This window comes from Medicago sativa, chromosome 8 (genome assembly GCF_051527215.1).
Source record: "Medicago sativa cultivar Bolivia chromosome 8, Bolivia_mono, whole genome shotgun sequence".
NCBI lineage: Eukaryota > Viridiplantae > Streptophyta > Magnoliopsida > Fabales > Fabaceae > Medicago > Medicago sativa.
This window is the reverse complement of record NC_140756.1, coordinates 14,295,001-14,308,070: the sequence shown is the minus strand read 5'-3', so window position 1 is coordinate 14,308,070 and position 13,070 is coordinate 14,295,001. Positions and strand designations below refer to the sequence as shown.

Below are 13,070 nucleotides of genomic sequence, written 5' to 3'. Positions count from 1 at the left end.
TTATTCTATATCGTATACCAAAAGAATAAGAGATTTTTAGGATTACTTTTTCAATATTCCATTTACTCTTGTTTGGCTAGTGGAAAGTTTGGACAACAAGTTTTATGACTCACACTATTTTTGGTCTAATACTAATTTTTTTATTTTATTAATTTGTTCTTAACTAAAATTAATCAATTACTTTTTTACTAAAAAATCAGTTAATTACTTAAATTCAACCATTTAGTTAAACGTACTATGTATCAAAATAAGTTTTATTACTCATGCCCAAACCATTTAAATGATTTTGAACCAAGTGGATGTATATTGTTGTTATGGAGTTGAAGTAAGTTGCTCGTGGTTGGTTATGGATATGGAAAGAATAAAGAGATAATGTTGTATGCGGATCTCCCAATTTTGTTTTCATGCTTCAATTCGATGTTTATTAGTAGTACAATTTTCATCTATTTGTTTTTCCAATTTCCTTTTCAATATTGCTCTGCTCTGTCCTCGGAGGTTTGTACATTGTACTTGAGCCAAGGGTTGTTAAATTGTTATGTACCTAGAAGGTTTGTACTTGACTTGAAGATGATAGTGTCAGAGTGACAAAAATAGAGGTTTCTTGTGAGTTGGAAGGAGGAAGAAGAAGGAGAATTAAGGGAACCTCATATAATTTTTATTTTATTTTTTAAAATATGTTTCATTTTTTATTTTTTTATTTAATGTTAATTTCTACGCAAATATATGGAGATGCCACATCAATAAATTTGTTTCAAAATGTGCATTAACTGATGAAACTAGTAAATGTAAAAGTGATAAAAATTAGGGGTTCAAATTCACTCATTTTAAATTTGTAGAGCTAAATTTATTCAGGATAATAGTCATTTTAATCTCCGAAGAATATGCAACGGATAACCAAAATAATATCTAATTATGCACTTTGTTAGTCAAAATAGTTTATGATATTAAAATGTTTTGCTAATATTGTCATATTAATCAATATACTTACGTATTGTCAGATCGGTTTTTATAAATACTTACTTACTATTTGTCAAAAAATAAATACTTACTGTCAATTTGGTCGGTCTGTGTATGAAAAGAGTTATTGTGGGTAATGAAATATTATTGGCTAATGTTAACTTGTGCCCTCAAGGCACATGTTAAGTTACTCATTATAGAAATACACATATCAAAAGGCGTGCATTCAACTTCTTAAAAGTTGTTATATTGTGTTTTCCAATGCAAAATTACTCTATTTAGGTTGCTTAACATGTGCCCTAAGGGCACAAGTTAACATGACCCAATATTATTTTAACGTCAATAACTATTGTAATTAACATAGTACACAATCATAGTCAGAAACTACTTTATAATTTTGATACATTGAGTGACTATTATAATTAATCGTTACACAATTAAAATCAAAATTTCTATTACCTCTTTATTCCATTGTGAAAATGTTTATTACCTCTTTATTCAATTGTCAAACTTGGATGTCAAAAATCTCATTGTGTCTTTTAAAAATTCAGTACTTTATTTAACATTTGAGTTTATATCATTTTTAAAATCATTTTTTTTCTGGGAAACAATTTATATATTTTTTGAAAAGTGTGCAAAGTGAGTGAGATGTAAAAGACAGAGAGAGTCCAAAAAACGAAACAAAACCCCGGAATCAAGTCTCAAAATTAAACCACAATTCACTGAAATTTCAAATCCGTTGCTAAAATCTCGCCACAGAGCGTAACCAATAAGCCACTCTCACCTACACTAAACCAAACCCACATTTTTTCAATTTTCGTAGCAAATATATAAATTAAATCAGTTAAAAATAATATTTAGATTCATTTTTCAGTAAAAAAGTTTCAATTTCATTTTTCTTTTACGTATGTGAGAAGCTTCTTCTCTCTTCAACTCAGCTTCTGAGTCAACTCGTTCTTTCCTCTATGGTTAGTTCAATTTCTAATTTTTATCATCTGGGTTTGTTTTAATTATGGTTTTCACTAACCCCTTTATTGCATTTTCGTTGTTTCAGTAGTTAACATTTGTAAATTGTTTTCTATTTTTTTTATTTTTATGCTTGTGTTGATGTTTTTGTGTTTGTGTTGTGTTTGTGGTTAATTGGTGCTTTTGGGTTGTTGGGTTTGATTCAATTTTTTATAAAGTTTTGATTTTTATAAGTTTCTGGATGTGTACAATGCAAATTATTTTTTATTTTTGTTACTTGGGTTGCATGTGTTGGAATATAGAGGATTTTGTTTGTTAATTTTCAGTTTTTGTATTTGTGGATAATTGGAGTTTTGGTTTCTAAGGTGTGAGTGTGATTCATTTTTTTGAAAAAGTTTTAATTTTTTGAATTTTTAGGATGTGTGCAATGTAAATTGAGTTTTTTGCTATTTGGGTTGCATGTGTTGGAACAGAGAGGATTTTTGTTTGAGTAAACAACCAAATTCGTCCCGTACAATCAAATAAGTCCCTGCCATTATGAATATTTCGAAAAGGTATCTGATTCTGTCAAATTTTACTCATATTAGTCATTCTAACAACATGGTAGGGACGAAATTGATAGTTAGTGGTTAAATATAGGAATGAAATTGATTGTATATTGTTAAAATATAGGATCTAATTGATAGTAAGGACTATAATTGGTAGTGACGAAATTGATAGTTGTGAAATATAAGGACTAACTTTCTGAGATGTACATCGTGTCAGGGATTTATCTGAGAGCGCACTGCAAAGTTAGGAACTAATTTGGTGGTTTTTTTTTTTCATTTTTGTTTGTTAATTTGTTTTTCTTTGTTTTACAGATTGTGTACTTGTGTTGGAATAGAGAGGATTGTTGTTTGTTAATTTGTTTTCTTTGTTTTATAGGTTGTGCACTTGAGGTGCATGAGGTTGATATTCAATGGAAACAGTTGTTGGAATTGAGGATTATGATGATGGGAAGCTTGGAGACAGTGGGATTGATAGAAGCAGTCATGCTTTGTCTTCACCGAAGCGGATTTCCAATCCAGTTGTGTACAAACTTGTTCGGGTATATATCTAGTTACTCACTGATTCAGTGTTTCAAATTTTTTAATATAGTTTTGTGTGCTGGTGTGGGGAAAATTTGTAATTATTTTGTTTGATGATAAGACTAGACATGATAGGATTAGAAATGACAACATTAGAGAGAGAGAGGCTGGGTAGCACCAATCGTAGAAAAGATGGTGGAATCTCGGCTTAGCTGGTTTGGGCATGTTGAGAGAAAACACGTAGATTATGTAGTAAGGAGAGTAGATCAGTGGAGGATAGTCAAATCACTAGTGGCAAAGGAAGATCTACTACACTAAAGCCCTAATCATTGTCCATGAAGTGTTCTAATCATATATTCTTTTTGTTTGTTGGTGTCTTATCATGTCGATGACAAAATGTTTAAACTCTAAAGCATCCCACCCAATCTGTCTTTGTTACTTTGATGACAAAATGTTTAAACTCTAAAACATCCCCGCCCAATCTAATAATTAAGAAGCCCAAATAAATAAACTTAATAAAATCATCCACACATTTTTATTAGAATGATTGCTTGTCATTTTAGCAGCATAACTTTTTTTCTTGCCGGTTATTTATGATTGCATTCATAACGCCTTGATACCTTTTTTTTTTTCTTTTCCTTTTCTTCCAGAATTGGCCTGCAATCTACTACAAAATATCTGATGGCTCCAGTCTTCCTTTTATAGTCTAGTTATTCAATTGATTACCTTTAATCGTTGTATTGCAGTGTTTGCGTAATCGCGAGCATGATCATGTAATCTCACGATCATACGATTTAGAACGGGAATTTCTGTGCTACGATGATGTTAAGATTGTAGTTTTTAGGATCGGTGGTAGGATCATAGAAATCACGAGTCAGATCGCTGCAAAAAATTCCCCAATCTGGGATTAGTTTTTGGCGAAAGCCGTAATTTTTTAATGTTGACGGGTTCGGGTCGGGTTTAGAGAAAAAAAATTCCTGTTTTAAATTTAAAATAAAAAAAAAATACTCAGTTTTCTTCATCTTTACTTGCCCGATACACACCCTGTTTAAGGAAAAACACTTCCCTTCTTCCTCACCTGCTACTGCCATTGAAACGGCGTCGTCGCTTTGTTTTTCCGGTGGCATGACCTCTGTTTCACTGTTTCCTGCGTCTGCCACTCAGCGTGTTTCTCTTAGACACCAAAGTTGCTGTGCTAGTTCCTCTGCATAGAGTACATATATGGTTTCTAACTTATGGTTATGAACTTAGTTTAATGTTATGATAATTTTTATGCATGTGTATATAACAACATATTAGTATATTTTTACCTTATTAGTAGGATCTTATGATTCGTTCTACGATCCTCGGGTTACGATCTTTCAAACTTGTGCTGACTCTTGATTTTTAAAACATTGCTGCGTTTTTATATTTAAGTGAATTGCATGGTGCACCTTTGTAATTTGGTTGCATTATATTCATGTCTCCAAATTTTCGATAATAAAATGGAATGTTGAAATTTGAAAATGGAATTTATTGTGTGGTGAAAAGGAATTATATTTGAAAGGTAATTTGGCTACATTATATTTGTGTTCCCTAATTTTTTGTTACATGGTTCTACATTTTTGTTCCGTGATTTGTACTTTTATCTAGGGTTGTACATAATTCTGTGTGATATCTGATATGATGTTCAGGTTGAAGGTGATGGGAGGTTAGTGCCTGCAACAGATGATGAAGTAATGGAGGTCGAGGATTTTCTTGAATATGAAAACAGTGAAATGCGTGTTGTTGCAGACACTGGACAGAGTATGGAATGCATATCAATCGAAAGATCATCTTCTGGGAAGCTTCGATTGGAGTGCTCGGAAGGTGAATGCTCAATCTTTGAGTTGCAGAAATCGTTACTCATTTAGCATGTGCTGTGCTGGTCACATTAGAGTCAACTATTTTTCCAGGGATTTCTTTGCTGCTTGTTACTATAGTTTTATCTCTGAAAAACCAGGGATTTGAATGTTGTTTATGTCCTTCTTTTAGTTGTTTTATGACTCAAATTTGTGTGTTGGTGTCTTTTGGGTCAATGTTTTCTGTTTGTGAAGCTGTTGAATGCCTGAAGTTTTGTTTCTCTCGCTTATCACTTGAGATTTTTGGTTGATGGACTCGTGATGTATGCTTAGTTATATGGTTTTGAATTTTGTTAAGTTTTAGGAAAATTCCATGTTAGCTAACTTATTTCTCTTGCTCATATTTTCTCCTATTTTCTTCCAACTAATACCCAGGCGTTTCACAATTAGGCACTGCAGAGGAAGATTTGGGGAAGCTAAATGCAAAATTTCAGGTGATTGGCTATTTTTTTTTCTTATCTCATCTCGTCTGCTTTTCTTTACACTTTGATTCCTTTTTGTTGTTTCTTCGGCATTATAAATTTTAAAATGTGTATCACGATTCTTTTGAATGCTTGGGAAAAGTTGGTAAAACTAACAAAACTCTGCCTTCTATCAGAGATACATAATAAAGGATTGCTATATATGATATTCCTCCTTATTAAATTATGAAATGTAGATCAATTGAGCCAGTGATGAGCCTATTTATTAATAAATAAATGACATAACTGCATCAGGGGGGTCCTTCAACTTAATTTAAATTTTCAAACAAGTCCTTTATCTCTTTTGTGTCATTAGTCTTTTTTGTTTAAAATAGTCAACAATGTTAGACCAAACTTCATTTTTGACAAACTGAGTAATGTTTATCTAATTAAGAATTATAACATGACACTCACTACTTTGTGATGCTATAGTTTGGAAGAACTATGTCAAATATTTGTTACTGGATATAATACATGGTACGTGTATTGCAACTTTTCCATCTTGGACTCAATAAACATATATTTATATTAAGTATCACATGGAGCATGTATTGTTTCCTTGACCAGAGTACATATATACATGCTTGGTTGGGTTTAAATTTTTTTATGAGTCTCTTAAATTGGTTTTTTTTTATCCTTTACAATGTTATGTGTAGTTTTATTTGGAAAGTGGTTAATGATCTCATATTTTCTTACTAGCATGTTGTGAATTTTTATTTTTCTTGGTTAATGGGTGCATAGTTATGGTTTTTGGGTTGCATGTGTTCATATCCTGACATTGGTAGTATTTTGTTTTCTAGGGTCCTTCTTTACCTCTAAAATTTCTTCTAGTATATTGAACAGATGCTGCAAAAGGTTAAACAGGAAGAGAAACTTCGCTTGTCATCTCGGTCACCTGTTCATTCTCATGTACAAATAGATAGCCAGTGTTCTGCTGATAAATTTCCTGTCAGAAATGAGAAGGTTCTGTCTGAAACTCCATTCCAGGAAGCACATTCTATAGCATCAAGTTTAAATTATAGTCTTAGTAATCAATCTGGGAGTATCGATCAGTGTTCCAGACCTTCCGGAGGAGTGATAGAAAGTGGTTCATCTGCCTCTGCTGTCAATTCCGCTTTGAAGCATGATTTTTCCATGACAGATGGAGAAATATGTTTGGATAAGTTGTCGATCAAAGAACTTCATGAACTGTTTAAGGTCACTTTTGGTCGGGAAACTACTGTGAAAGACAAACAGTGGTTGAGGAGGAGGATTGCTATGAGTTTAACTAACTCATGCGATGTTTCAGCGACAACATTCACTGTTAAAGATAACAAAATAACTAGAAAATTTGAAGAAGAATGTTCTAGAAATGTGAATGCTGCAGCTGTAACCTCTGCGGAAAATATGGCTGTACAAAGGGATATCAAGTATAATGATTCAAAAGCCGTGGGTGGTTGCGAAGTTGATAATAACCAAGTTGCTTCTGAAACAAGACTGGAAAATCTTAATATGGAACATGAATTAGAAGATGAGGATCAGCTGAGAGAACAAAGAGCTGCGAAAAGAATGCGTAAGCCCACTAAGCGATATATTGAAGAGCTCTCTGAAAATGAATCTAGAGAGCAAATTCCTAGGTCGTCAAGTTCTAATAAAAGTACGGGACACATACAGGCTTCTCCAACATGTTATGCCGGGCCTGCTAGGAATGCTTATCCAGAGACAAGAACATTTACCACCAGGTTAGACTCTCTTGGAGGTTCTGGTTTCCAAATTCCTTGTGTTACTCGGGTGCGAAGAAGTCGTCCACGGAAAAATATCACATCTCTTATGGTAAGTAATGCCTTTTCTTGCTTAAATATATGAAAGTAAGACTTACTTTTATGTTTTTATCCTTGCCCTATTGGTGCTTGATGCAAGCTGTTGAAATTACAGGAGTTTAGGTAGAGATGGAGGAAAAGAGCAAACTGATACTGCATAATAGAATAAAAATATTTATAGTATATGGTGTGTAATGATGTGTTTCAAAATACAAAATGTTCTTAAAAACCATTTTAAGCGATCGTCTAAAATGTTCTTAATTATTCTAAGTTATAATTGACATTATAAGATATTCTAACACTAGACGATCATGATGTTTTATGAGATAAACACAATTAGAAAGTTAGGGCATTTGTTTGTCTTTTTGTGAGTTAGATACATACGACCTTTGACGCTTTTCTCTGGTTATTTTAAGGCCAAATCTAATGCTTCCTATTGATGTTGTCTTTAGGCCTTGCCATGTTTGATTGCATGCCTAGGAAATGCATTGGTTTACTCCTGTTGTGTCTTTCCAGAAGTCTCTTGAATGTTCCAGAAATAACTGATATATGATAGTCCTGGCAATTGTTTTTATTTTCTTACAAACAGAAAACATAATGATTTTGTTTCAGAAATTCCATCCAACTGGCATGGGCGAGGCTGCAAAGTCAGGCAATAAAGTCGTTAGCAATCATGGTTCTGATGCTGATAGTGAAATTGAGGACAAATTCATAAAGCCAAGTTCAATGCCTGTGAAGGTTCATCAGACGGTAAGACCAACTAAGCATTTGCTAGTGATATTCGTATAAGGTTATTTAATTTTATTTTTTTGCGATGAAAGAACGTATGTATGTTTGTCTTTGTGGAAGAAGAAATTCATTAAGATAAAAAGGATGAATATTATTACAAAGGCAAAAACAAAGTACAATTATAGGATTATAATTTATGACAATGTCTGTGTGGTCAGTGTTTAATAACTCTTAACCTGCCACAGGAATTTGGAAAATATCACATCACCTTTGAGAGATTGCATTAGGAATTGATTTGTTCAACTCTTTTTTACTTGTTTAAGATGTCGTTGGCTTCTAATATGTTTTGTAATTTGCTTCTGTATATTTCCTTTATTAAACACACGAACTCAATGTGGTGGGTAACAGTGTTCTCAAATATCGGCCATGGCGGATTTTTCACAACTGCCGTGGCCAATTCATAAAGAATAGCGGCACCATGATGTTTTATGGTGGCTTTCACGTGTTATAACTATTAGAAGTATTGATAGGAAGTGATAACAAGTAATGGAAGTATTAGCTTAATTGACTATGCAGTTTATGTTAGTTTTCATATGCATTCTTACTTCAGTGTCAACGTGACAGATAGAAGAATTGCCTTAATTGACTCTTAACGCTTGAAATAGAGATAACTGACTGCTTTGATATGGCATCATTTCCTCTCCTTTATTTTTTTCTATTTAATTCAACTTAGAACCATGTTATAGTCATTTTGATTTTGTGGGTTGGTGTCTTTCTTATAGTCTACTTCTGAGTCTAAGAAAGATAAGAAGCAGTATCCGGTAATGATTGGCACAACTGATCCAAGGCAGGAATTGAGGCCTAAAAAGATAGATCCCTCAAGTCATGCCACAGAGGGCAATATAGTTAATATTCCCACTGCTAAGGGTGGAATGAGGAGGAAGCATCATCGAGCATGGACCCTTGTTGAGGTATTGAAACTGGTTGATGGTGTGTCGCGGTGTGGACCAGGGAGGTGGTCTGAGATCAAACGGCTCTCCTTTTCTTCGTACTCACATCGTACCTCTGTTGATCTCAAGGTACTCATTAATAAATCCTTGTCATGTGAACTGTTGAACTTGTGAAAACTGGTAGAGAACATATAAGGCTAGATTTTGGTCTTTTTGCATGCATACGTTGAATCCATATTTTGCTTTGCAGGACAAGTGGAGGAATTTGCTCAAAGCTAGCTTTGCACCAACACCTGCTGATGAGGGGGTAAGAGTTTATGACACAAAATTTCAGTTTGATCTCACTGAAGTGGGTTAAGTTAGTTTCTAACACACTCTTGTGTCTTCTTGTACATGCCGTGGAATGTGTTGGCATATTTACACCATGCATACTTGAGACTTGATATGTCATACACCATGCATACTTGAGACTTGATATGTCATTAATGTCTTATCCCATATATTACGAGTGAATCACCGGTTTTTCTCTAAAATTGTGGGGTGGGTCAATTTAGACCCTGGAAATAATTATATTCCAAAATGATTATTGTAATTAAAAATCCTCAATCAAATTAGTTCTTAGTTGTTACGGGACAGTTACAGGGACTATATTGACATGCCCAAAAGGACTAGTATGATTGAGGATTTCCTATCTCCCATTATTTTTTTTGTTCATATCACGTACCAAATTGTTCGACGCCTACAATTTTTAGCGACTAATATGGTGATTCTCTTGTTTATTTATATATCAAAAAATCTGAATCATCCTATTAACTCTTTTTATCATTCCCATGTTTTATCTGAACAATGCTTTTCACTTGGCATGTTTTGTGGGTTGCAAATCCACTGGTTCTTGCTTACTAACGTTCCCTGAATTTGTCCTCAAGTTACTTTCCAGAAATGAAAATTCCTCAAATGTTTAAAAACTGAACCAGACATCAACCTGGGACGAAACCACGGTTGAACCGCTTAAACAACCCAATCATGGTTCAATCAGTTGAACCGTCCGGTTCAGTTTTTAAAACTTTGAAATTATTACGAGTCTCAATTAGAAATTTGTGAAGTTAAAAGTTCATCTTTGATGATTACGTTGACATTTTTTTTGTGTATGACAGATGAATTCGCGGAAGCATGGTTCCGCCCCGATTCCTGAGCCAATTTTAGTACGTGTGAGAGAGCTAGCAGAGATAAATTCTCAAGTACCTTCAAATTCCAGTTCAAGCAAGTTAACAGCTAATGGTGCAACTAATGGTGCAAGGAGTATGCATGGAGACAGAGCAGGGTACTTGTAGTAATGTTGTAAATATTACCAAATTGCTTAACACTGCAAAAAAATCCCAAAAAAAAAAAGTATTTAACTTGTGCGCTTCTTTAAACCAGTCCTTTTTTAGATGCATAGAGTTTTGCAATGTTGTAGGCAATTAAGAGATTGATCAGATGTTCGAAGTATTGAGGAAGCGTATAATATACAATGTCTTAAGTTATTCATCATGGTTATTTCAATGGTTGTAAAATGTGTTTTATAAAAAATTATAATCATCTTTCAACAAGTAATTTTTTTTTTTAGGGAAATGCTAATATATAGAAATTATAAATTACAAATTGCGCCAATTTATTTCGCAAAAGATTAAAATTTAATTTTTCTTAATAAATACTTGCTTTTAGTGAAATCCTAAGCATGTGTCTTTAGGTACATGTTGTGACCGTTTGTTAAAAAAACAAATACCAATCGCATGATGATTGTGAGTCTTTCAATAATAGCTTCTTGCTTACTAGCAAATCTAAAATTAGCTATCTTTAAACATTTCCAGAGGCTCTACCATTTCTTTTTTTTTTAACAAGAAAATTTCCTATGATTTAATGTTTAATTTTGGTAATGTTTACTCTCAAGAAAATTTCTACGAAAAATTAAATTTAGTCTAAAAATTTAACTAGAAAACATATATAACTTTTAAAAATATTTTTTGTATTTTGCAAGTTAACTCTAAATCATCTACACTTTTTGTGGAAAAAAGTTTTAAGTAATCTGGGTTCGGGGTTCACCAAAATCATGATATGTCTTATTTTAATTCATGTTCAAGTGCTAAAAGATTATATATTATTCATCAACGAGGTCATCAAATCAGTAACAAGAGTTGAACTTGCGCTCATGAAGGATATGAGTAAACTCCTTACTAACAAGAGTTACAAGACCAATCTTAACTGACCATCATTTAGTTCAAATAGAGAGAGAGAGAGAGAGAGAGAGAGAGAGAGAGAGAGAGAACTTGTCCATGCTCGCATATTCCTTTGCTTGTGCAAAGTGGCATCATTGTTGAACTAATAATGCCCATATTGTTAGTGTGTGAATTCGAACCTAAAACATTGTCGTTGTATGTCTGAATTTTAAGTGATGTTTATCATTTGTCTATGAACAAAAAATAGATTTTCTTTTAATAATATTTAAACAAAAAAAAAAAAAAACACAAACAAACCATACTCCTCACACATACCTCCAAAAACTGCAATCATCAATTTTATTCCAATGTTAATGCTTTCGTCAACATGCTATCTAAGATACTTCTTTCTCTCTCTCTCTCTCATTATAATTCTGTAATTTCAATGTTAATGACTTCTTCTTCCCTAAAAAAAAAAATGTTAATCATTTCTTCTTCTCTTGTTCTTGTTGTTTTTGCCGTTATACTCTACATGGTGCCACGTTTCCTATTTTTTCTACTGACCTATCACCCTGTTTATCGCTACTATCTATTAACACATTTTTTTTATTTTATTTTTATCTAATTTTTTTATTATTCACCTATGCAAACTGCCCATGATACCAATATCTTGATCGAAGCCAAAGGGTCTTCCTGGAAACTTGTCTATGTTTGAGGTTGTTGGAAAAGTTTAATTTGTTTTTGAAAAGAAACTCTTCCCGGATGGAGGTGGTGAATTATGTTCTTTTAAATAAGAATCGTAAATTATGTTTAATGTTACCTCAAAAATAAAAATTATGTTTAATGTCTTTACAAAATAGTTTGAAATATTTTTTTCATAGGTTGTAATATATCTCTACTCTTTGTAAAGTTTCAATTTTTTATTTTAATTTCTATGTAAAAAAAAAAAAAAACTACTCTTAGTTTGCCCCATGATACTCTCTTTATCGAGAGTTGTATAAATACCTTTTGAAGTTTTAGTTCCTATTGAAACAAAACAGTAAAAACATTGATTTGATTAGGTATAAGAGAAAAAAATCGAATGCTTTTTGGAAGGCTTACAATACAACGACATCTTATTATAAATAGTAGCAAAGTCAGCTCTAGTGAATTTGGAGTGATTTCGATTTTTCAGTTACAATACAACTAAACAACAATACAAAATCGATTTTGATTGTTTATTATGTTACATTTGGTTTGACGACCGACCGGCCACCTTCATTTGTGCCCTGTTTTCTGATCTTCCTCTAATGAGATCAAGTATTTGTGGTGATGTTCAGAGGAGGTAGTACCGGCACGACATGACCATTGCTGATAGATTCTTGATGGACTAGGTTGAGTGACGTTAGTGGTAGATTGTTTGATAGAAAATGTGCGTTTCAATCTTCTAATCAGCTCCTTCGTTGCCAATTACTATGTTTAAGTTTAATGAAAACATGGCATTGCATTAGTGTTTTAAAACGAGTGACAGTAACGTCCCTCTTATGTTTAGCGAGTTTTCTAAATTGTTGGTAAGTTACCTATAATGATCTTTTTATTTTGACTTCACAATTTTGAGTAAATAATTTGTATTTGAGTTTTTTTTTTTTTTTTTTACATTTTCTAATTTATTTGAGTTAATAATGTGTATTTGAGTTGGTGTTTTGTTGGAGAATCATGGTTTAAACTTTTGATTTAAATGATTGTTGTTCAAGCATTGTATTCTGCAAAAAAATAATTTAATCTTGTTTTACCTTCAATTTCTAAATGAAATATTGTTTTATTTTTTGAACCATAAGTTTGTGTAAGAAACTATGTTGAGTGGTCGCCCTAAATATTGTGGCTGACCTAAGGACCAAGCAAACTAAATAAGGAATTTACGCCTCAAAATTTTGGGAAACAAAAATGCATAATAAATTCAATTTTGTTATAGATATTAAAATATATAACATATTCATAGTCCTTAAAAAAAATATAACATATTAATAGAGGATGTTTATCTAGCTCAGTTGGTCAAGATGGAAGACGGCCCAAAGCGCCATACAGAA

The 13,070-nt window shown here is 32.7% G+C and overlaps 1 protein-coding gene across 4 annotated transcripts; it reads left to right on the top strand.

Moving 5' to 3' along the window:
* Window positions 1-1,733: 1,733 nt before the first annotated feature.
* Window positions 1,734-10,398, top strand: LOC146897189 (uncharacterized). Of its 4 annotated transcripts, none has more exons than XM_085737285.1 (9): window positions 1,734-1,925; window positions 2,848-3,010; window positions 4,664-4,838; window positions 5,261-5,304; window positions 6,175-7,143; window positions 7,743-7,880; window positions 8,642-8,938; window positions 9,060-9,116; window positions 9,964-10,398. In XM_085737285.1, exons 2-9 carry the CDS (start codon window positions 2,882-2,884, stop codon window positions 10,138-10,140), a joined length of 1,986 nt encoding a protein of 661 aa, XP_085593411.1. In that variant the 5' UTR covers window positions 1,734-1,925; window positions 2,848-2,881; the 3' UTR covers window positions 10,141-10,398. The 4 variants fall into 4 exon arrangements, with proteins under 4 accessions (XP_085593411.1, XP_085593410.1, XP_085593409.1 ...); XM_085737284.1 differs by having other exon boundaries at window positions 6,163-7,143; XM_085737283.1 differs by having other exon boundaries at window positions 5,246-5,304.
* Window positions 10,399-13,070: the final 2,672 nt, after the last annotated feature.

Bases quoted from the DNA above. Each gene is read 5' to 3' on its own strand.
- LOC146897189 (XM_085737282.1), top strand. From the start codon at position 2,882: ATGGAAACAGTTGTTGGAATTGAGGATTATGATGATGGGAAGCTTGGA. The intron at 3,011-4,663 runs GTATATATCTAG...TATGATGTTCAG, and splicing joins TTGTGTACAAACTTGTTCGG to GTTGAAGGTGATGGGAGGTT. The intron at 4,839-5,245 runs GTGAATGCTCAA...ACTAATACCCAG, and splicing joins TCGATTGGAGTGCTCGGAAG to GCGTTTCACAATTAGGCACT.